General features: G+C 45.4%; 1 protein-coding gene across 6 annotated transcripts in view; it reads right to left on the reverse strand.

Annotated features, from left to right (window-relative positions):
* The window catches only part of ATP8A2 (ATPase phospholipid transporting 8A2), a 324,329-nt gene extending 299,292 nt beyond the window's left edge, over positions 1 to 25,037 (reverse strand). For all 6 annotated transcript variants that reach the window (XM_081004078.1, XM_081004077.1, XM_081004079.1 and 3 more), the window contains exon 1: positions 24,809 to 25,037. Coding sequence is in view for 4 of the 6 variants with exons in the window: in XM_081004079.1 (XP_080860205.1) it covers positions 24,809 to 24,884 (76 nt within the window). In the remaining 2 variants the exon portion in view is untranslated. The remainder of the gene's footprint in view (positions 1 to 24,808) is intronic.
* Positions 25,038 to 25,639: the final 602 nt, after the last annotated feature.

Here is a 25,639-nt window from a genome sequence, read left to right on the forward strand (position 1 = left end):
AAAGACCATTTTTATGTTAAAAGTATTGTGAACACTATTCAATGTGTTGTTGTTTCTTTTTTAGTTGTCAGGAGGTGATGGATATTTGTTTATTTTTGTATTTCTCTCTTTTGTGATGTATTAAAGTGAAATAATAATAAAAAAAAAGAAATCCCCTTCCAGAATCCTTATCATAAGCTGTCTAGTGCATGGGTAGGCAAACTAAGGCCCGGAGACCAGATCCGGCCCAGTCGCCTTCTAAATCCGGCCCGTGGACAGTCCGGGAATCAGAGTGTTTTTAGATGAGTAGAATGTGTCCTTTCATTTAAAATGCATCTCTGGGCTATTTGTGGGGCATAGGAATTCATTCATTATTATTTTTCAAAATACCATCCAGCCCCCCACAAGTAGGACCGGCCCCCTGCTGAAAAAGTTTGCTGACCCCTGGTCTAGCACATGCACAGGGCAAGCTCAAGAGAGCTGGCTCCCTACCGAAAAGGAAAAGGCTGTGCCCCTCCGCACCCCCATTCTATGTACAGAAGTAGCTGGGCTGCCAGTTCAACACTGGCAATGGGGCAGTGTCCACACAGGTCCTCAGATGTTGTTGGACTACAACTCCCATCACTCCCAGCCAGCTTAGTCAATGTTCAGGGATGATGGACCTTGTGCTGCAGCAACATATGGAGGAGGCCTGAGGCTGGAAAACAACAACCTCCTGTACCACATCTGAGGGATGCAGGCTATTTTAGGACCTGCACGGAGAGCTATGAGGCACACAGAGCTCTGACCTCCAACAGAGAGGAACAGCTGGTCGGGGAGGGGGGTGTTGGCTGTGGGGCTGCCACCGCCGCCACCCCTTCCCCCACATCGGCTGCGTGAGGACATCGCCTCACTCTGCCTTATGATAAGGCCTGCCCTAGACTTGAGCAACTTATCTGTCTTTCCCTTGTTCGCCTCCTCTTTCTCCTTCAACTGGCACCCAAACATTCTGTGTGTCATACTGCTTTTAGCCATGGACTTGGTGAACAGGCTAAAAGAACATAAGAAGAGCCACCTGGATCACGCCAATAGCCCATCTAGTCCTGTTCTCGCAGACGTCAAGCAGAAGAGGCCCGTGGGAAACCTGCAAGCACAACCTGAGCACAAGAGCCCTTTCCACTCCTGTGGTTAACAGCAGAGTATGTCTGGCTTCTGCTTTGTAAGTACAGTGGTACCTCGGGTTAAGTACTTAATTCGTTCCGGAGGTCTGTACTTAACCTGAAACTGTTATTAACCTGAAACACCACTTTAGCTAATGGGGCCTCCTGCTGCTGCCGCGCCGCCGGAGCACGATTTCTGTTCTCATCCTGAAGCAAAGTTCTTAACCTGAAGCACTATTTCTGGGTTAGCGGAGTCTGTAACCTGAAGCGAATGTAACCTGAAGCGTATCTAACCCGAGGTACCACTGTAAAGCCCTGCTGACTTCTGATGATGTTGTCCGGCTGAGAGAACAAGGTTGCACAAAATGTAAGTCAACAAATCAATGGAGAGGGCATTGCACAGGGTGGGTACCAACACCAAACTCCTTGTTCATTAACTCCTTGCTCATTAAAGGTAAAGGGACCCCTGACCACTAGGTCCAGTCATGGCTGACTCTGGGGTTGCGGCGCTCATCTCGCTTTATTGGCCGAGGGAGCCGGCGTACAGCTTCCGGGTCATGTGGCCAGCATGACTAACCAGAGCAACGCATGGAAATGCCGTTTACCTTCCCGCCGGAGCAGTACCTATTTATCTACTTGCACTTTGACATGCTTTCGAACTGCTAGGTTGGCAGGAGCAGGGACCGAGCAACGGGAGCTCACCCCATCGTGGGGATTCGAACCGCCGACCTTCTGATTGGCAAGTCTTTGGTTTAACCCACAGCGCCACCCGTATCCCTTCTTTGCTCATTACCTCCTTGTTAACGGTGGCATGTGGAAATTATATGCATCAACAGAAGTTAAGGCGAACACTGAATCACAGTTGGAAGAGCACACTTTACCCCGGATAAAATAATGCCGTGACTTCTGTGTTTAGGAAAATAGGAAAGCTACGTTCATTGCAGGAAACGCGTGCTTGAGAGGAAATATCCTAGTTCTAACTCACATCCATACCAGACATTTGAAGCATTCTTCTACCACTTTAACAATCATTGCTTTGCCAAAAGAATCCAGGGTACTTGCTAGGAATTGTAGCACTGTGAGGGCTTCTCCTAACCACTTCTGGCAGCATCCTTAACAACTATTCCCACAATTCTTTGGGGGAAGCCATGGCTGTTGAAGTGGTTTAAAGACTGCTTTAGATGTATGGTGTAGATGTGACCTAACCAAGGTGGGAAATGCAACGAGCCATGCTGGCTCTTCCATCTCCTCTCCCAAGATGAGGGTGAAGGAGGAGGAAGTAGGAAATGAGGTCAGCAACCGTAAGAGTATTGGTCTAGCCTGACAGAAGATCAGCACGGGTTAAAGGATACTCTCTAGGAAGCTTGGAGGTTCTTCTTTCTATCTGCTCTTTCCCATGCAGATGCATCAGCCTCTGGTGCAAGCCGAGTTACATCCCAGCACCTCTAACAGCTGACACATGCCAGGCATCAGACAGCTGAAGAATCCAGAGCAGGACCTCAATGAATGCGTGCAAGGAAAGTGTTCCTTAAGGTCCCAAGGCTCATAATCCAAGTCATTCAAGGTTTAAAGCCGGCACCTTAAACTGGGCTTGAAATCAAACTGGCAATTGTTTTCAACTTTCCAAATCTCTGATTTCTGTATTTTAAAAAGGAGTTAGGATGCAGATGTAAAGGCTCCACAGAGCTATCATTAATCTCGTCTTCCAGGCAGCTTAAATATATTTTTGCCAGCAAGTGAAGGCCTCATCCCTTCTGAAATATGGAACTCTGGCACTTGTCCTCAGAACAGCTTTGACATCTATGAAACACCACTTCAAAATGCAAGATTGAAGATTATCTCCACCCACACGTACTGGCCTCCCTACTCTTAAAGCTTCAAACTTCCATTCATAACTTCATTAAAAGCACAGGAAAAAGCAACCGCCGAAAGGCACATTTACCTACAGGCATGAATCTCTTCCAGCAGAGGAATATCAGAGGCATACTGTTTAGTCTGCTTTTTGCACAGCAGGATGACAAAATCAGCCGCCCTCCTCCAAAGATTTCTGTAGCTTTAGAGGGGCTCAAGGCTGATTAAAATGATCCCTGTGGACAGCTGCAGAATAGATGTTACCAACTGCTCTGTGTTTGATTTAGAGATGGAAATGGATTTTTACACACACACGTAAATGAAGCTCGTTTTTGTCAGCATATATCTGCATTTCTGGATGCTTCTAGAACAGCCCATCCTTCCCAACTGAAGTCTAGAGAAGCAATGAACTCCCACACCCCAAAATTCTGCTCCAAATAAGTCTACGGCACCTTCTATTCCAAGATAATTATAACAGCCCATGTTTTGTCAGTTGGGTGTAAAAATGTCCCATCTGCAGACATGAACGTACCTCTGGCTGCAACCCTATGTACATTCATAGGAGCAGTGCATTTTTTCTGGAAAAAAAATGTTTAGGAGTACTCTCATTTTCCTACTCATATTGAAATACTGCCCCTCAATGAGGCCAAACTTAGATTCACAAAATGTTTAGGGGTATGCGTACCCCTGTGTCCGCAGACAAAAAAAGCACTGCATGGGACAAATTTCCACTGACCTCAAAGGTGCTTACATCTGAGTGCACATGCAAGAGATTGCACTGTTCACCAACTGAGATGCATTTTGAGTCCTCCTGTATTCTGGAGACACGGACAAATTTCCATTTTTCAAGTGTGTTTTTTAACAATCAAAGGTGTCTTGGATTACACATTTAACAAATTCTAGGAAGTACACTATAGCTGTGTACACACCATATGTTTACAGTACAATTAAAGCACATGACTTCCCCAAAGGAACCCTGGGAACTGTAGTTTTTTAAAAGAGCATTGGGAATTGTAGCACTGTGAAAGGCAAACTACAGTTCCCAGTATTCTTGAAGAGGTGCTTTTAACATGTTTCAAATGTGCTTTGAACATATGGTTTGTGTACAGCCTATTACGGACTCATTGTTAAAACCGTGTTTATGGAAGACAATCTTACTCGGCTATGAGTGATCGCCAAAGAAGAAGATACAGCCTAATCCAGAATGTGGCAGCTAGACTGGTGACTGGGAGCGACCGCCGAGACCACATAACACCTGTCTTGAAAGACCTACATTGGCTCCCAGTACGTTTCCGAGCACAATTCAAAGTGTTGGTGCTGACCTTTAAAGCCCTAAACGGCCTCGGTCCAGTATATCTGAAGGAGCATCTCCACCCCCATCATTCTACTCGGACACTGAAGTCCAGCACTGAGGGCCTTCTGGCGGTTCCCTCACTGCGAGAAACCAAGTTACAAGGAACCAGGCAGAGGGCCTTCTCGGTAGTGGCACCCGCCCTGTGGAACCCTTTCCCACCAGATGTCAAAGAGAACAACAACTACCAGACTTTTAGAAGACATCTGAAGGCAGCCCTGTTTAGGGAAGCTCTTAATGTTTGATGCATTACTGTATTTTAATATTTTGTTGGAAGCCACCCAGAGTGGCTGGGGAAGCCCAGTCAGATGGGAGGGGTATAAATAAATTATTATTATTATTATTATTATTATTATTATACAACAAGGGTGATCCATGATTGATTCTCCCAAGGAAATGCAACACTTTGAAACAGAATAGAAGGGTTCCAAATTTTATTGGAGCAGCAGCCCCAGCAGAGAAGACCGTTAACTCCCTTCCCCCTGCCAATTTGTTCCCACTTAAAATCATAGATTACCACCCATAAAGTTGCTATTAGCCCAGCAGGTGAGTGGGAGAATAATAATGCAGGGATAAGATCAAATACAGTATCATGAATTTTAAATATGGAGCTATGTATGCAGCTTCAAATTCACCATTTTAGCCAGTCTGAGTTTCAGGGCCCATCCACTACTGCTACTCCCAATGAGACTGCGAGATTTAGAACTACCTGTTCCTCTCATACAGTTTCCCACTTCTGGCACCACTGTTGCCACCATCACTGTTCTCTCGATATGACCGCCCCTTTCTTGCTCTACTGCTCCCACTTTTCAAAATGGCTAGCTGCCATACGCATGGTAGCATCCTTAAAGGGCAGTTTCAACGGTGCCAGCCAAATCCAGAGAGCCAAGAGCCTTGCCTGCTCTAAAACGTGAAGATACATCCCAGCATCCTTCCTCAAACGAGGAACAGCTGTAGTCCCCACTAAGCCTAAGTTCACCCCAGCACTGTTGTGTGTGTTTCCATTCAGTTATTGAGAATACTCTGTGAAGGATGTTAACATAATGCAATACATTTGTTGTTCTCATAACGGTACTGCTGCATAATGCATGAGAGCAATCCTGGCTCAAAGAAGTGGATTCTCAAAGAACATTGTTCGTCCTTGACATAGCGGCTCCCACAAGTCAAATACAATCCATCAGCTGGTCCTTTCCATGGTCTTTCTGCTCTTCCATTAAAAAGCTAGTCTGCCACAGGTCATCCCATGGTAAGTGTAACACCTATTTATGCAACGTATACAAATGCCTTAAGGAAGTTTGTCAACAATTCCATGACTGCTTGGAAACTCAAGGACCCAGTAGGCTAGAGTTGTGGTATTTCCCCCCCTCTCAGTACAAGGACCATGACAATTCATGTAACAGCAGCCCTTAACCTAATCCTGGGTTAATAGTCATGAATCACTCAGCTATTAATGGTGGAAAAAAACCCAAAGGAAGAAAATGTAAGCCCATCAAATCACTACTCATTAATCTTTGCCTAAAGCAACGTCAATAAAAACAGGGCAGGAGTTCTGATATTTGGTTTCATTCCAATTGCATTACTATTGTGACATTCCAGCGGGCCAAACAGATCAAAACTGAATAGATGGGTAACGAATTCTCATCAGCCCAGAGGAGACCTGTTCGTTTTAAGCATCAACTGTAACAGTAGATTCATGCTTAAACAAACAGTTCCACCATGTGTCCATTTGCAGCAAAGAACAAATGCTGATTTGAATGAATGAATGGGGCAGGGGAAGAGCACCTGAAAATTTCGTGCAAATAAGATCAAAAACAGAGACATGACCTGCAAACCTAGGACCTTCCAATGCACAGCAGAGGTGTATCATGAGAATTAGGCTCAGGGAAGAGCCTTCAATATCTTATTTGGAAAGAGGATACACAGAAGCAGGCGGGCAGTGGGTACGCAATGTGCCAGGGCCCTAGTCAGCAGGGGATGTGCACTCTTAACTTTCATATACTGTATATACTCAAAGAGGATGTCAGCCAGACATCTATAAAGAACATGAAATTTTGCAGGCATTCTGGCCAGGGCACCAACAGGTACCAGTTTTATAGTGGTGTTAGTGTTCTGGCTCGGGATCTGTCTGTCTTTCTGCAACTTAAGCATAATGTAGGTTTCTGTCAACTAAAAGTATACAACCAGGGCAGCCATACTAGCTTCACTGTGCCATCTTGTGGTGCTTGGCTTTGCTATTAGAAATTTCACAAAGGAACTGCAGTTCTGTAATTTCAGGATGTAAACCAATTACCTTTTCCAGGAAAGCTTTTTCTTATGAAAGGTAATATAGATGAGATACTCCAAAGGTCACGTTCTTTTCTTTGGTGTTAAGGCCCAGGCAACTTCAATTTAATGTCTTTGTTTCCTATCCAGAATATAGCCTAAGGGGAAACCATCTCCAGAGAAAACATCTCAGCTTCTAAGCTGACTTGTTTTTTCCTCCTTCCACCTGCCAAACTTGTCAACAAAAGAAAGGGGGGGGGGATATAGCATCACATGAAAACAATGAAACTTACGATCCAGACACCTGCCTGCAATGGTCAAATGGTTGCAAAAAAGTTTCACATAATGCTTTGTATAGTTGTTGGAAGCTGAGTTAGGTGAAATCTAGAGACTTGCGGTTGTAGCCAATGCTAATCTTACTCAAGATATACCCACTGAAATTCATGGACATAACTATATCTTAAAGCACAAGCAAATACATGGTAACTTCAGAATTAACCACATAGCAGGGAGGGGGAACCTATGGCCTTCCATGTATTGTTGAACTACAACTCCTATCATCCCTGACCAATAGAAATGCTGGCTGGGACTTTGAGTCTAACAGCATCTGGTGGGCTACAGATTCCCTATTTTTGCCAGACAATCAGACAGTTACAGGTACTATACATTGTGACTCCTAGTCATTTGAATCCATCCTAAGAAGTCAGATGTGTGTGGATGAGTGGGTGGTGGGCAGCAGAGCTTTCTCTTTCATTGTGTTCTGGTCTGATAGAAGATCCTTCCAGAGAAGGCAGGTTAGGAGTTTCAGAACCACGGAGAGCTCCAAGTGAGCAACTTGCTCCAAAAGATGTTGCACGCAGACTGAGGCCTTTTAAGCCTCTGCCTCCAGACTATCTCTCTGTTGCTCCATCCCATTTTGGAGAACTTCAGGTTCTTAAAAGGCCAAGCCTCTGGCCTGAGGATGGGTATTTTCCTATGTTCCATAGTATCCTGCCAGATGTGTGCCTTGCACCACTGAACTGGTAAGACAGAAGGCATTTGGTTCCTCAGGCTCAGGGAAGGTTCTGTGATGCTTCTGGCTATGTCCCTATGGGCCCTGGTAGTATGAGAGGTTTTGGAGGGGTTCTTGTCTAAACAACCTGAGTCCCAGTGGTCTCTTGATCACCAACAGTTGGTTCACAGCCCTGACTTGGTCCTCATTAGCTAGGGCCTCTGCAGTCTCTGACTGTATCTAGATTGCTGCTGGATTCTGGGGTTATAATACCCATTCCACACAGTGTGAACTACCATAGTACAGATTTAGCAGCAAGAAAGGGGCACAGTGTGGATGTTTTATTTTGCGCTAATAGCACGTTTTTGCCTTTCTTTCCAATATGTCTTCTAGCTGAAAGGATTGTGGAGATAGGGTAGCTAGAGGCTTATCTTGTTGGCCAAATGGGGGAGACCAGCTGGGTCTCACCAGGTTTGTAGGCCAGAGTGTTTCAATCCCTGGTCAAAATGTTTCCCCATCTGTAGACTGAGTGCATTTACTCATGCTATTTTTTCCCCAGCTGTCATAGTTCACTTCAGCTGAACTAATGCATCTTCCTTAGGCTGGCTTGCCTAAGGCCACCCACTCGCCAAAAAGACCCCACCCCAAACAAAACCCCTGTGTTCCCATCCAACAATTTCATGTTGGAGGGAGTGTGTATTATAATTGCTGTGGATCCAACCAGAGGCTCCTACTGCCAAGTGTAGACATTCTGGCATCATGAACATTTTACTTAGTCTAATTCACTGCATTTTTCATTACTTATCTCTGTTTGCTTTGTTTAATCATTTTATTACAGTAGAACTGTTTTATCAAAACTTATCTGAAACTCCCTCAACCAGTTCACACAACCTTTTTTGAGACACAAGATTTGCCAAACGTGACTTCTTCTGCCTCCTCACACCATTTATTGGAGTAAAATAGTCTTGTAAAAGCACAGGTTGTATTAAGATCCCAAACTAACACATCCTGAAAAAAATGCTTGTAATCTAGGGTTTCTCAGGATGTGCTCATCTGTGATTTTGTATTAGAGCAGGGATGAGGACCGTGTCACCCTCCAGATGTTGTTGGACTCTCTCATCACCTCTGACCAGTGGCCATGCTGGCTGGGGTTGGTGGGAGTTGGAGTCCAACAACATCTGGAAGGCCACAAGTTCCTTACCTCCACTGCACAGATTAATTCCCCATTACCTTTATTAAGTGAATACTAATGACCCATTTGCACCTTGCTAGAATAACCCTTTTATCTGATCTCCAGTTCAGATGACACCAGAACAACAACGGAAGGCTCCAGCACTGTTGTATTTTCTAAAAGGCTGCAAAACCTTGTTTTGTTGCACCTGTTGGTTTTACCTATACAGTATTCTCCCCCCCCCCTTTTTTTTTGGTAAAGCAGTTTTTTATTTATTTTCATCTTTTAGTGCAGTTTAACATCACTGCATTGAGATATAAATTTGTTTACATTAGAGAACATGGCATGCAACAATTACATAAAATTAAAAATAGAACAACAAAAATACTGTTGTTTTTAAAATTATATTCTATATATGTTGTTTCCTTTTTTCTCTTTTTGTACACTGTCATGATATTTTCTTTAAAAAATGGACAGTTCATAAGATTAAAATATTTGAACAATTTGTATATGCTTTTATTGCCATTTCCATTTGTATGTGTGTGATAGATTTAAGTAAAGAAATAAGTAGCTAGCCACAGTTCCCAGGGTTGCCTGTGAAGTGGGATTGACTGTTAAACCATTCTGAAAATTGCAACTCTTTGAGCGGAATGGGGGTCCTCCTAACAACTCTCAGCACCCAGAATTTTCAAAATGGTATCAAAGTGCTTTAAGTGTGCAGTGCGAATGTGGCCTGTTAGTACCCACAAACTCATTGCCCACAGGTAGCTGTGGTTTCACTTAGCTTTATGTGTGAACTGGACCTGCAAGTGCTTCATCACACCCCCAGTATACAGAGCAAAAATCATATTTACTATTCACCGCATGATCAGCAGCTGTCTGGTGGCACAGTAAATGCAGACTGCACAGCGAGCTGGACAGGCAAGGAGAAGCAATGCAGAATCATTTTGCGCACATTCCCAACCCTCTACAGTGGTACCTCGGGTTACAAACACTTCGGGTTACAGACTCCACTAACCTGGAAGTAGTACCTCGGGTTAATAACTTTACCTCAGGATGAGAACAGAAATCCCGCGGCGGCAACAGGAGGCCCCATTAGCTAAAGTGGTACCTCAGGTTAAGAACAGTTTCAGGTTAAGAACAGACCTCCAGAACGAATTAAGTTCATAACCAGAGGTACCATTGTAATTTGGTCATGTAAAGTTAATATTTTACCCATAGCAGACACGAGCCATTAGCTGGTTTTAAAAAGTGAGCAGCGCAGGCAAAAGGTTATATACATTCTGTGGACCTCAAAAACTTATGATGTGTGCAAGCGCTTTAAACCTCACATCGTTCCTATTTCTGGGGTGTGGGTGGCAGGAGTATAATGGCAGTTATCTCCTAGTTATATTTAACAAACTGCTGCCTTAAAAAAAAAAAAGCTTTTGTCTGCAACAATCTACAAATCTTTACAAATGCTTTGATGGTGACGAATCTTAGTTGCTGCCGCTCATTTCTGATCTTACCAAGCAAAAGCCACCCCCACCCCCACCCATTCTCTACCTCAACCACTTAACATTCCTTCCAATTTATTATTAACTCTGTTGTCAAATATGACTTTCTGTAGGAATCTCAAGTACAATGTGCTCAGAGTGAGGTAAGGTGGAATGACACAAAATATGCTTTATGCAATTATTTCCACATGCTGGCAGCCTGCTTCGCTAAGAAACAAAACCCATGACCTTGTAAATGCACACAGGAAATTTGATGTAATTAAAGCAAATACTTTCCTGTGTGGTAGTTTTATATTAAGAAGTGTGCACATACCAATTTGTACTGATTCCAGCAGGAAGGGGCTATTTGGTTCATCAGTTCCAGTTAAGGGTTCTAAATTACCCTGCCTAAGCAATTCAAAGCCTGAAGCAATTCAAAGCACATTCTTCTCCTCAAATAATTCCCATTTCCCTATTTATATTAATATATCTATTATTTATTTTGCTTATTTATTTATAAATTGCTTTGTGGTCAGAAGCTATCAAAGTGGTGTAGAACAAGATAAAGAGAGTTAAAATATTAAAAAATAAAAAACAGGCTCTAAAAAAAACAATAAAAACACACTCAACCAACAATAAAATCATTCCTAGATATGTGCAATTAATATTCCATAAAATGATTAGATTGCACTTCAGGAAAAAACTTCTTAAAGAAAACATCTTCAATAGCTGCCTAAAATCAAGATACCAGTTGCCCATTTATCAACACAAAACAACCCCACAATGTGCCTTAGGATGGTGTGTTTTGGGGGGCCTTTTACAGTTGGCACCATAACAATAATAACAACATAATTAGTTACACATCCTTCCCTGTAAGGTCAAAGGATGGGTTACATCTAAAGATAGTACCATACAATAACCCAAATATAAAGAACTTCACTCCCAAAATACCACATAATACACGCACTTCAACAAAACAGATGGTATATAAGGGGGCACTAACAAGAATAGTTCAAACTTTCCAAGGCCAATGAGAAAGAACCGCCTCTTCAATGACCACCTAAAACTTAAAAGAAACAGTGCCTGGTGCACCTTCATCTGGAAGAAGTTCCACAGTTTGGGGGCCATTACAGAGAAGGCTCTGTCACCAACCATTAGGCTTTACACCTCTTTCACTGTCACCATTCTTTGTACAGCCAACAAAGCAACCTTTCCTGTGACTGTTAATTGGTTAAGATTCATTCCTGCATTTCTCATCTCTTTCTTTTTCCCCTAAGACTTTCTCACACTTCCATTGCCTTTTGCCCTCTCGCTTTCTCTCCCGGCAATTTGTCTTGTAATCGCTTTGTTCCCCAGGACACGATCTACCTGTTCTATTTTAAACCTGCCTTTGCTACCTATAATTATCTCTCACATTCAGATCTTGGTCCTTGATCCTTTAATTGGCTTCTTTTTAAAAAAAACACCCCACAACACTCTTTGATCCCTTATATCTTCCTCCATGCCAAATCATTTTCTATTTAAGGACAGCATGCACACAATCTTTTAATGTTATATTTACCATTTGATCAGTTTTCCTCCCAACTGCAGTTGGATTCCCTTGTTTAGTTACAGACTAGAAAACTGCCCGGTGAGTCATCAACCGCGAACCTGATGCTCTCACTTTGGGTTATTTAAACCAGAGCTTTCTGAACTGTGTGTCGCGACACATCAGTGTGTCGGCCGCAGTGTGTAGGTGTGTCGCACGAACGCTCTGCACGTTCCTCCCAGGGTTGGAAAGGGGTTTGTTTAACCTCTGGTTTGCTAGTAAAACTGAATTACTGTGTCGCAAAATGATGCATGTCTAAAAAGTGTGTCACCAACATGGAAAGTTTGGAAAGCTCCGATTTAAACGATTCTTCCACCCTTGCATAGGACTTTCTCCTAGACTGCTGCTGCTTTAAAAGCTCAATGTTGATGCCTGGGACCTGGAAAAACTGTATTTATTCCAGCCTTGTTCAGTGAGGGCCCTTCCCCTTCTTCATCTCAGTTGCATTCTTGTTTCTCCAACTAATCCAGTTCTATTTGGGGGCACAGAGCTCAGCCAGAGAAGGGACTCATGGCTTAAGACTCACAATCTTCTTAATGTAGTCCTTCAGCAGTTAACTTCCTAGCCTTCCTTTCTTAATTTTTAACCTTTGCAAAATGACACGGGGAAAGAGGCCTCCAAGGCTGGCATTCCATGCACCGGCCAAACCAGAACCCACATGCAAATGAAATAAGATGCTGCCATAATGCAGCCTTTGCCAGCCTCAAAGGTGTTTTGGACTACATCTCCCATCAGCCCCAACCAGCACCATGGCTCAGTGGTAGAGCACCTGCTTTGCATGCAGAAGGTCCCAAGTTCAATCCTAGGCATCTCCAGGTAGTCCCCTAGGAATGTTCCCTTTCTGAAACTCTGAATAACTGCTGCCAGTCAGTGTAGACAATACTGAGCTTCTTATGTATATAGGTCATTTGTTATTTTGTACATGTGTACACTTGAGCCATTGACCATTCTGGTATACAGTGGTACCTCGGGTTAAGTACTTAATTCATTCCGGAGGTCCGTACTTAACCTGAAACTGTTCTTAACCTGAAGCACCATGTTAGCTAATGGGGCCTCCTGCTGCTGCCGCGCCACTGGAACACAATTTCTGTTCTCATCCTGAAGCAAAGTTCTTAATCTGAAGCACTATTTCTGGGTTAGTGGAGTCTGTAACCTGAAGCGTATGTAACCTGAAGCATATGTAACCTGAGGTACCACTGTACCTTGTTTTGTATTTTACTATTTATTTAAAATTATAGTGCATTGTGTGGTTTTATTTTAGGTCATTTCTGATCTGTAATAAATTATGAGGCCGGTAAAAAAGAGCTTAATGCAGATTAAGCATGCTCAGAAGCCAAAGAACATTGAGCATTGGAAAAGAAAAGTAGGCAACTGGCTGGCTGGTAATGGCTGGTGAAGAAGATGTCATGGTTTCAACAGCCCAAGAGAATTCTAAATGCTGCTGATCAGCTGGCGGAAGAGGCTAGCAGGGAGAGAAGACAAGGAGTGCAGAAGAGGAAAGGAGCAGAGTAGAAGGTTTTCTCTCTCTCTCTTTCTCCATTGTCCTGTGCTCAATTTCACTCTACCCTTTTTCCTGCTCTAGGAGAAATGACCAAAAGAGAGCAAAGGAAGAGGCACAGAGATATAAAAAGAGCAAATATAACCATCTTGTTTTCTGAATAGATCATTTCCTGGTTCACACTGAGATAATAGTTTTAACTGTCCCTGGACAAAACTGAGAGCTGAACACAGAAATCAATAAAGAAATCCTAGATTTTAATGTGGGCAGAAGTGGACAGCAGTATGTCTACCCCACCGCACCCCCAAAAATTAAAGATAGCAGCAATCAGAGGCATTATTGCTCTTACTAACTCAGTTTCTGACTAGTATAAAATATTTTTTAAATGTAAATTCCAGGCCCTTCTATGATAAATTGAACCTGCAAAGAGTTTTCAGTTGTATCTTCTGCCACCCAAATTCTGGCAGCTTGTTAACGGCACAGAGTAGGCCGGGTAACTTGCGCTGCATGCATGACAAAGCAAGCACAGACCTGATGCCATAGCCTGGACAGATACACCCACCCTACATTTTCAACAGATACATCTGTACAGCTGAATGAGCGCATAGGTTAAAAGTTGTATTGATCTGCTTTTGATCACTTAAACCATTAGCAGTGGTTACAGATGACTCTACTCAATTTGTGAGCATCACTGCAGAGAACTTCCAACATTCTGCCAAAGAATGTGGTCCTCTCCAGATGTTGTTGGACTACAACTCCCATCAATGGCATGGGATAATGGGAGTTGTAGTTCAGCAGCATCAGGAGTGGCATCATGTTGGATACCCATCTATTATAAGGTCACGGCCATCCTTCTTCTTAGGTCACTTTCCATAATAGTTCCTTCCTCCACACATCGCATGTGCAAGGTGGCTGCCATCATGCTATGATGTCATGATCTCCCTCCTTATAGGCACATCATATGCACAGGATGGTGACAAATTCTAAGGTTCTTGCTGCTCCTAACTGCTAACAAAGCACCACCACTAAAGAGCAATGGGGTGCAAATCAAGTTGCAGGTTGGAAGCTGCATGTGACCCAATCATACGCTGCAGCTGGGCATCCAGACTGTCACTCCTGAAGTGACAACAAAAGCAGAGTTGGGCCCACAAGAAGACCAGGTACAATCAAGTGGGCAGACTCAACTGCAACTGAGAGCAGCTTAGTCTTCTCTGTAGAGACCACTGGGTACCACTTTGCCAGGGGGCTGTTCTAACCTGGAGCCAGCCTTGGGTGTCGCCTATCTCTGCTTATGGCATGCTGCAGCCTGGATTGTAATAGCTGACCAGGAAGTGGAGGCAAATGGCCACTTTCTTGGGCAGGGGGCTGCACTGCATGGTTTCTAGGTGCCAAACGTGCAACTGCCCCAGTAAATCATGGTGGAAACGTTTCGTAAAAGGTGCTGGAACTGCAGGAAACCTGGTTTCCACCTTCTATAGAAGGGTAGGTTAAGGTTAAGAACTATCAGTATGAAGCTTTTAATAATACCGCTTGCAATCCCTCCCAAAAGCTCAGCAGGGAAAGGTCTGGGTCACAGAGCAAATGCAGACAGACTCAGAAGTTAAGTATATGCCAAACAAAAGGAAAGCAAACCTCATTCATAACAGAGGCCAGAGAGGAATGCTGCTCATATTGATGCTGAAGCAGTAACATCCAGGGAGGTCTTTTAAAATGAATATGCTGCTGCAAAACACCCAGCTCTTACATGCTGCCCTTTTCGTGATGCCTTCTGTGTACACATTGGCTCCTTCTGCTAATAAGGGCCAGGATCTCAAGGGCATGGACTGGCTGGATGCAGAGGAGAGGTGATGGAAGGGAACCCCCGGGGGAGACAGCTCAGAGCCCAGGAATTGGTGGTGACTGATGACTGAGAAGGTGAGAGGGGGAATCAAATATCCTTGGTTTTGAATCTACCACCATATCCTTGTTTCTATTATCTGTTCCCTAGAGATTATAACACTTACCGTAATGCCAGGCAAAAGACCAGCAACCAGTGTTATGCAATTATTTGTTTGCTGCCAAGTCAATTGTTGCAGCCCAAATCTGGCCCACAGAGCCACTTTCCCCAAACCATGCCCACCAGCCTCACACCTAATGTCATATTTGGCATTAGGTATGGGGTACTTGGAAACCCTGCTGGATCAGCTACGTGACCAAATTTCCCACATGAAATCCCATTGCACAGCTGGTGCTTGCAGAAAGCAGGCTGGGGTTCTGCTGATGGGGAGTGACTTCAAGTCTTTTTGATTTGCTACACAATAGTTATCCATGGGAACGCGATTATGCAGCCGATCCCTGCAGGAAGCATAGTAGCCTTTATGGCATCTGCGGTTAGTCAAGTCTTGCAACGGCACCAGCATTCGTTTTGATCACAGTCCATTTGCATTCCGGTCCAGATGCACTGTTAGAAACTTCCCTGAGGCGTTCTGAATAGCATTTGGGGCAGAGCATTCAAAACAAGAGGCAGCCTGGACCATAACACCATGCAGTGTTGAATTCCCCATGCATCGGCTCTTAAGAGACAAACTACCCATTTAAAATAATCATGTGGTCAAGACTCTGATGGGGCTTTGCCACACCCAGCTGCAGGTGGGATGTTGCATGTTTAAAAACTCAAGTGTACCAAAAAGACTGCTTGCAAATAGCAATACTTGGCTGCAGTCTAGTCTTCTCATTAGAGGGTTTTTTTCAACCTATACAGAGGATAGTACTTTATACACAACCCTCCACCTGCAGTCTGAGGCAGCAGGCAGGCGGGGGAATCAATGACTACCAAAAGGAAGCTAAAAACCAAGCAGGTGTTCATGAAAGTAAAAAAAGACCTTTGATATTGTCTGATCTGCGCATCACTACTGAAGAACAGTGCAGCATTATACTAAGCCACGCACACACCAGACTAAAAAGGTGGCATTGAATCTCTCCATCTAATTGGCACCAGACACTTGAGGTGATACCTTGTAAGAAGTAAGCATTATCATTTGAGGAACTCATTATCCTCAATGTGTTACCCATTTCATAGATTCATAATGTGAACACTTGAACCGATTGCATAATATACTCTTTATATAGGTGTGTCATTTCTGATTCAGAGTTGATCCACTGAAATTAAAATCGCTGTTGATTACAGAGGGCCTACTCTGAGTAAAAGTTTGTTGACTACAACCCATTGGGTGGAATCCTATGTAGTGCTAAGGAGACTGTTCTGCTAGGCAAGCAGAAATGATTGAATAATCTCTCACCCCCCTGGACACTGTTCTTCAGGATCACCCAATGCTTTAGAGTGGATTTAGTGGAAGCACAAGAGGCAGAGAGAGGGGAAGCCCCATTGCACTAGCAGGAGTCCTTGCAGGGTCTTCCACTAGTGAAACTGGTATTTCAATCTGGCCCATTATATTGCAAGTATTGTATTATTACAGCTGTCTGAATCGGGTGAGAGACAGTATATGGGCATTTCGCTCTCTGTGCTGACAAATCATGACAAATCACCCAAACTCATGTCTATTCTGCTAAACATGAGAGACTAACGTGGGTTGATTCCCTACCGCTAGAAGGCAAAATCCGCATGGAACATGGAGTGACAAGTCTGTTATCCCCAGGCTGTTTACAGTTTTTCATATTGATTTCCCACGTTCAAACTGAGAGCCACATCGTTCAAGGGGAAATCACTTCCAAGCCTTCATGAAACCATCCCAGCACACTTCCACACTCAACTGAGGCTGTGGCCCACCATTTTGACCAATTCTGAAAATCACATCATGGGTTCAGTTCAAATGTAGCAATAAGTCAGGGCTTGTGCCCAAATATGACTACAGGTTTAACAGGATGGGCTTATCAAATATGCCATCTAGGGCCCTTTCCTACATCACTGCCCCACTGCCACCACCTGGCAACAACAGAGACTGGTAGCACACCTTTTCAAAGTCCTACAATGTCCCCAATTTAGTGTTACTCCAAGGCGACATCAGAAATGTAAATGGTGGTTCCTGCCTGTCCATTTAAATTTCCCATAATGCCCCAAAGAGACAAAGAATGGGGGGTATTGTGTGAAATTAAATGGTGGATCCCTAATCCAGTTGCCTGCTGCTTGTTATCAGTGGCAGATAAAGGGGAATCCAGGGAAGGCCTCAGGAATGAGCCTTGCTAGAGCCCTGGGGCTCCAGAAGCTATACAGCAATGCTACGTGGTGACACAGGGTCTGTTTGTGCTAACCAAAGTTTAAAGTCGGATTTTCAAATGCGTCTCACGCAGAGGTAAGCCATGGTTTATGTGGCTTTCTTCCCAAACAATAGACACTGAGGGCCATGGTAACCATTGATTTAGATGTAACACCCAAACCATAGTTTGCTCAAACAGCTGTTCAGCAGCCATGGTTTGTTGGAAAGAATTATCATGCTTTGCAAATCATGATTTGCTGCTACGTAGGAACTACCAAGTTGTGAATTTTCCATTGCTCACGAAAGCAACACATTTGGACAGTAAAATTTATTTCTAAAAAGGTAAAGGACCCCTGGCAGTTAAGTCCAGTCGCGAATGACTCTGGGGTTGCGGTGCTCATCTCACTTTACAGCCGAGGGAGCCGACGTTTGTCTGCAGACAGTTTTTCCAGGTCATGTGCCAGTATGACTAAGCCGCTTCTGGTAAAACCAGAGCAGCGCACGGAAACGCCGTTTACATTCCCGCCGGAGCGGTACCTATTTATCTACTTGCACTTTGACATGCTTTCGAACTGCTAGGTTGGCAGGAGCTGGGACCGAGCAACGGGAGATCACCCCATCGCGGGGATTCAAACCGCCGATCTTCCAATCGGCAAGCCCTAGGCTCAGTGGTTTAGACCACTGTGCTACTGAGATATAAGACTGGTGTTCCAAAATAATGCTATGGCCCTGATTCAAGGAAAGTAAATGTGTTTAAGCTTAAGTCAAAATGAAATAAACGGGATGTTAAATTAGTAGTGACTAACTTCTCCCATTGATTCATGTGTCCGATTGATTTAAATGAGACTTAAGTGCAGTGGACTTCCTCTGGATCGGCAGAAGGGGCCTTTGAGACACAAATTCTACTGCAGAGTTGGTGCTGAACTGTTGCAAAGAAGAATGCAAATGTAACTCCCCAAATGAGGCATCCGTAGAGGGGAATACACATTTTCCCAACCGTGATGAGTTGTTTTGTAGCTGGGAAATGCACCCCCTACCTCCTGAATGGCACATCCATTGCTGTGTGGAGCGACAGCTGGCACAACAATGTAAAGACTTGGAAAAACAACTCATTCTGTTGTGTCAAAGAAAAAATGAAATCAGACCAATGGGGGGGAGGTTCATGGACACCCTGGAAGCCACACGATGCTCCTAGATTGTCACTGGAGGCCCAAGTGGCTTTTGCGGCACAGTATGCCTTTCGCCAGCCCAGGTAACTTTTCCCTTGCGCACACAAGCCCACAAAGTTAGAAGACTAGCACTATACTGGGAAGTACAGACAGCAAAAAATTCCCATTAGCTAAATAAGGATAATGGCTTTGCACCATCAGGTCGCCTAGCATTTATAGCTCAATTTTGCAAACTTTGAAAAGGGATACTGTAATTACTGCTTTGATACAACAATATTTCGACATCCCCTGGATGGAGATCACAAAGGACTGGAACAGCATTTATTTATTTGAATCAATATTAATGGTGTCAACATCTGACCTCTAGATTTTTTGCAAGCTTCAAGTGATGCTTTTTTTTGGGGGGGGGGGAGAAATGCACTTTGCAACCACCTAGTGTGATATTGACAACAGCTTATTTTTAGACAACTTAAAAGAGCCAGGAAGGAAAGAATGCATGTCACTGCTCTCTGTGGCTTCAACGAAAAAGAGTTGTAAGCATCTTAGAGAATAACTTAAATTTAAATCAATGTGCAGCCTCTTATTATGGTCATTTGGTGGCACTAAAGCATGGATAGGAAACCTGGGACTCTCTAGATGTTGACAGCCTCCAACTGCTACCAACCTGAGCCAGCATGGACAATGGGCAGGGCTGATGGGAGAGAGACTCCAGCAACATCTGGAGGGCACCAGCTTTGGGAAATACTGACCAGCGTGAGGGATGGAGGTGGAATTTGTTTGGTACACTTTTCACAGTGGACTCAATCAATTTGATGTTGGGACTGCAACTATCAGTCAGATTGTGCACATTCTGTGATCTGCCATGAAATTTCAGTCCCTAAAAGCATGTACACAAATAAGGATTGTGTGTAAAAAAATAAACAAACCAAAAAACAACAACCCACCTATAGAAAAGGTGTATATTGGGGGGATGCACTTCTACTCAAATGCATATTTTATAGCATGTACAAAATGCATACAAAGGGAGGAATTCAGCGGCACACTCTTCCAATTGTTCCATCAGTGCAAATATTTCAGCTTTCCCAATGGAACGATCCTACCTTTGGCCTCTGCACTCTTCTGGGGGTTGTCCAGAGCCCCCAGAACTGATTTGGGTGGGTGGGGGCGCACGAGGGGAGGAGAGGGGGGACGTCCTGGTGCACAACTGTGACGCACAAGAAAACTGCTCATAATCCTGTGCTGCCACCCACAGCAGAGCTCAATGGAGGGAGAAGCCAGCCAACCAGCCAAGTTTCGGGGGGGGGGGTACTTGCCTGGAGGCAGAGTTCATATACAAGGTCCAGTTCAGTCCTAAAGTCAGGAGTATCTAAGTTCACCTAGTCAGACAATCCGGGGGTCAAGAAAGCCGAGGGTCCAAGGTCACGAGAAGCAAGAAGCAGCAAGGTTTGGTCAGGAATCACAAATGTTGTTTCCAGCAACTGACCAAGGCTGGAAACCCTGGTGAAGGATGTTGGAGCCAGCTGGTTCTCATCAGGAGCAAGAAGGCTCCTGATCATCAGCAGGTGGAGTGACTTTGCCTTCTGCTTCTTCAGGTTGCTGCTCAGCAGGTGAAGCCAACTCTTGGCCCATGACACAACTGCTGCTTCCAGCTAGCGCACCTACTTAGTTGAATCTGGCCCATAACATGTAATGGTTCATGGGGGGATTAAGGGGGGGGGAAGCATGCATGTGAGGCAAAGTGGGAGAGTAGCAATGTTGTGCAATGATGTGCATTGCCATGGCACACCACACCTACTGATGTGAATGATATTCAGTGCTGCAACCTGCCAGAACGTCAGCCAGAAAGCCTCTGTTCATAACACAGCAGGTACTGCCGTGTGAAAGGGACATCAGAAAATGGGACAGAAATGCTAGCTTACACAATACTCCCTCCACCTGAATGTACTCCTAAGCACCTCTGAAATTTTTGCAACCTAGGCAGTTGCCTAGCCTGCCTCTATTGTTGGGCCAGCTCTGGTCTGAAATCTGCTTATCTGAAACATTTCTGCTTTGAAAACTGAAACGATCAAGGAAGCCAGCAAAGATAAAAAAATTAAAAACCGCAATCACCAAAAATATAGCAATTGAAAGAGGAAGAGTCAGCAGAATTAAGCAATGTATCAGACATGGTTTGGGCCCCCGCACATTCCAGGAGGCTGCCAAATGACCCTGAGGACAGACAGTGGAACCATGGAAGCAAGCGGCAGTGGCCTACGAGGAAGTGACCAGCTGCCTCAGATCCTTCACATTTTACATCACAGCATTGTCATGATTACAGGAATAAAACGGAAGTTTTGTCCCTGTTAAGCCAGGCTTCCTCAGCCTCAGCCCTCCAGATGTTTTTGGCCTGCAACTCCCATGATCCCTAGCTAGCAGGACCAGTGGTCAGGGATGATGGGAATTGTAGTCTCAAAACATCTGGCGGGCCAAGGTTGAGGAAGCCTGTGTTAAACACATTAACTTGGGAATAAGCAGCACTGTGTTTTAGAAAAGGGTATGTTTTTAAAGTAATAATAATGAGATGATGAGCATCTGATATGTAACCATGTACATGCCTGGTTAGCCTTTCCCCAGGTATAAAATGTATTATTTTTTTTAAAGAAAATTGGCAACTGCATTGGCAATTGACGCCAGCCCCAGTAGACCCCCTCCCCATCACCTGCTGCTCTCTGTGTGGCCATCTGACAATGGGGCTGGGCTTATGGGGCCAGATTTTAATTCCAAATCCAACCTAAACTGCACCACTGTATAAGCAAGGACTAAATCTCAGTGGTAGAGGGCATTCATTGTTTCAAACGCTAGGTTCAAACTTCAGTGAGAAATCCCTTTAGCAGCTGCCAGGCAGACTCAAGAATACTGGGTAGCAAAGACCAGTGGTGTGATTTCAGTAAAAGGGAGTAGTACTTTACATTAGTCCACTAGGAGTTTCATCAAAGAATTGCAAGGAACAGCTAAGGAACAAGTCAGAAACATTAAAAGGCATGTAACCCAACATAAGTTTCATGGACATAGCCAAATTCCGGAACTAGGGAGGAGAGAAATTTCTGTCATTCCCCAGAACAGATACTAAACAGTATGGGCACTGACCCGACGCAACAGCAAGTTTCAATGCAGGTACAGCAGTGTTTTTCAAATGACTTTGCAGATGCAAATAGTGAACAGATGCCCTTAGCGGACTGTGCTTCCCCGAAATATATTTCATGAGAAAACTCTCCCAAATGCATGCGTTAAACAAACCCAGGCTGATTCACTGTGCTTCCTTGCGTCAACCCTAGAGATGAGCACACCTCCTAGGAACCTCATATCTTTTCTCTAATCTCCTGCCTGCAACACCTCCACTGCCAATAAATTTTGGGTGCTACCCGTGAGCTCCTGAAATGTGACCTGGGGGCAAGATGCAAGCTAGATGAGTGAAGTTCGAAAGCATAAGAGGAACAAAAGTCTGTGGCAGAACACATGCTTGATGCATATAAAATCCAAGGTATAATCCATGGGTGGTGAATCTTTTTTCAAGCTGAGGGCCACATTCGCTTTTGGGGCAACTTTATAGGGGCCACATGCCAGTAGTGGACGGGACCAGAGGCAGAAGTAGGCGGGGCAACCAATGTAAGCTCTATCTTAGTACATGATGTGGTTCCTACACACACACAACTGTCTAGTCTCCATCCAGACAAGCAAGAGGCATTATCAAGATTTCAGGGACATATTCTGGCCAGGCAAAAACATGTGGGGTGTGAAGCAGAGCCAGTTAGGGGTATGGCCTGGAGAGTGGTCCGACGGCCATATGGAGAAGGTTGGAGGGGTACATTTGGCCCCCGAGTCTTATGTTCCACACCCTTAGTATTACCCTGGCATTTCCACTTAAGTTCTAATTTCTTAAACTGTGGTGGGAGTACTGGCAAAGGGAGTCTTACCACAAGGCAAGGTGAGGTAACTCCTTCTGTTGGCATCTTTTGGATGCCATGAAAGGCAATAGAGAGGGATACGGGCTTTTATTGTCTGAAACAGACCACTTTCAGCTAACATCGGGCATGTTGGAAAATTCTTCTCCAAAGATCCCTGCAAAACGAATAGGAGCTGCACAAAAATGTTAATGGGCTCCTGCATCTCATGTCCATTTCCATTGGCCTCATACATGATAACCGAACAAAGGATTGTGTTCTGTGTTCAGTATGTGGGTGGGAAGGCATCCGGATTTGCTGCCTCCCAACCCCAAAATGCACCAAAGCAACCTAGGGCCAGCCCTACAGCTAGGCAGAGTGAGGTGGCTGCTTCAGGCTGCAGTTGCTGGGGGAACCGGGAGCTGCAGCATAGCATGGCAGGACAGAGATGTCCAGCACCACCCAAGCCTAAGATGGAGAACCTGTAGTCCAGGGTGGAGAAAGCCCGGGAAAAGGATAAACACACACACATGCACACTGCCATGGCTTAGATAAAAATCAGAGCTGCTCTAAAGTAAAATCAAAACCATCCAGGAGAAAGATGGAAAGGAAGGAAGGAGCAAGTTCTGTTAGATGAGCTTCAATATCTCTTCACCAACACGTGCAGGAGTAGAATGTTCACAGAGAGACTACTGGGAATGAGAGAGAAACTCGATTCAGTTTGCACTGAAAGGCAAACCTACCTAATTTTCACTTTCCAGAACAACATATGAACCAAAACATAACCACCCTTCAAAATCCACACTTCTCCGGATTTTGCAATTGCAGTTCTCCAACCAAGCAATGCATACTATCTATCTATCTATGAAAGTAACATTACATTGGGGAGAATTGCTTTGCAAAACTGTGCACATTAGAAAAAATTGCATACCGCTAAGACTTGCATATCAGGAGAAAATCACATTAATATGATGGTGAATCTTCATGAGACCTTTGCTGAAATAAATAAACTGCAAACTGGTACAAAAATGTGGAGAACTGAATTTGGACTTATTAGCAAGGCAGCAGTCACAGTTGCACGGGTTGTAGTCTGGATGAAGGAGCACAACGTCATCAAATGCCTGGTCATCAATTGCCTCAGACAGAGAGCAATGGTATTGTGTGCGCATATACACACAATTTAGGATACAGGCCATCATAAACACACACACACACACACACAATAAGTTAGGCCATCCGCTGATCTATATGTGTCATTGACTTATGTGTGCATTGATCTGTATTTGCATATATGCATTTTTGCATTTAGTGTGCAAGGTTGTGCATGTTTTAATGCAGATTATGTGTATAATTACTGGGATCAGATCAGGAGAGCAGGATAATTTAACCACCTTTCCCACTGCTGCAGGTCTGGAGGAAAATCCCTACTCTGAATCTAATGTTTACATTCGGAAGGAGATGGATCACCGGGTGCACTAGTTATATGCCCAAAACAGCGCACTGGTGGGTTTATACTGGTTTATGCTCATCTCTCCGCCGGTCAGTGCAGGCTTTGCTATTGCTGCTGCTGGCTGACAAGTTGACAGGTTTCGTATTTTATTCAATTTGCGAACCGGCCAGAGCGGCAGGCAAGCGCAAGGCATAAAAAATAAAAGCACAAACGAGCCGGGTGTTTTAAAACGCACAAGAGCGCACTGCAGCGAAAATCCCCGGGCCGGTTTGCAAGGGTCAATCCGGCATCAGGCCCAGCCACGAGCAGAACCCTCCCTCTCCCTGGAGGACGCTAAAAGCGAAACTGGAAACCGATCGATCCGGAGCAGATTGGCAACGACCCTTTCCCCTCCCTCTGCCGCCCATCGCACCATCTCCCCTTCCGAAGAGCAGCTCTTTTGATTCCGTCCCCCCCCCCCCAAGAATGCCCTGGCCTGACCTCATCCAACCAGGCGGGCAGGAAGGTGAATGATGTCACGAATCCCCAACCCGGTCGCCATGAAATATGCATGGAATGAGCCTCGCGCTTTCTCTCTATCGATATAAATATGAAATGGAAAGCTCGCGCGGCGAAGAAGCGAGAGGCGGCTTGCTGCTGCGCAGTGGATGCAGCGACGGCGGCGCGGGGATAATAAAGACGCGGAGGAGGAGGAGGAGTGGGGGGCTCCGGGGGCGCTTCTCCCTCCCTCCGCTTCGCATCCCCTGACCTCCCCACACACACACCCCTTACCAGCGGCCGAGTGGATCTTGGTTTTCCTCTGCAAGGACATCTTCAGCGCCTTGTCGAGGCCGCTGGGGTTCGGCATGCTGCAGCAGCAGCCTGGCGCGCCGCGGCTCAGCAGCGCCCAGGCAGAGGCGGGAGACGAGCCCGGCGGCCGCCTAGGGCTGCGGCAGCAGTGGCAGGAGGAGGAGAGGCGGCGGCGGCGGCCGTGACGACCCCGCCATCCACTCCTGGCCGCTCGCTGCCTCGCGCGCGCAGCCCTCTCCCGCGCGCACGCGGCGGCGGCGGCGACGCCTCCCCTGCGGCTGGCGGGCGCTTTGGCCTCGCTTCTTGAGGGAGCTGCTCAGCCCGCGCGCCGCTTTTGGCCTCGGCTCTCCGCTGCGGCTCTGCGAAGGGCGAGGAGGGAGGGGGCGAGCGGGAGTTATAGGGCAGCGCCAGCCACCTCTGCGGGGAGAGAGGGGGGCCTGGCCGAATGGAAGAGGAGGACTGGGGGGCGGGTGGTCCACGCGCCGACTCGCCGCAACCTCCCGTCAGCTGCAGAGCAAGGTCTCCGCTCCGGCCACCAGGGCGCACGTGCCTCATAAGCAGCCTCCCGCGCGAGGCCGGGAGTTTGGCGGGAAACGCGCCCGCTGCACGTGGGAAGCGTGGCCTTTGGGTGCGGAAGTCGTGCCCGTGCTGCGGGTAGTGGCGGCGGGGGCAGGTCGTGTCCGGCAAGAGGGACAGAGAGCTGGCGAAGAGCAGTCGCTGGCCAAACCATGTTTTGTGAATATATGTACAGTGGTACCTCGGGTTACATACGCTTCAGGTTACAGACTCCGCTAACCCAGAAATAGTACCTCG

This window comes from Podarcis pityusensis, assembly GCF_964106645.2.
Source record: "Podarcis pityusensis genome assembly, chromosome: 4".
Classification (NCBI taxonomy): domain Eukaryota; kingdom Metazoa; phylum Chordata; class Lepidosauria; order Squamata; family Lacertidae; genus Podarcis; species Podarcis pityusensis.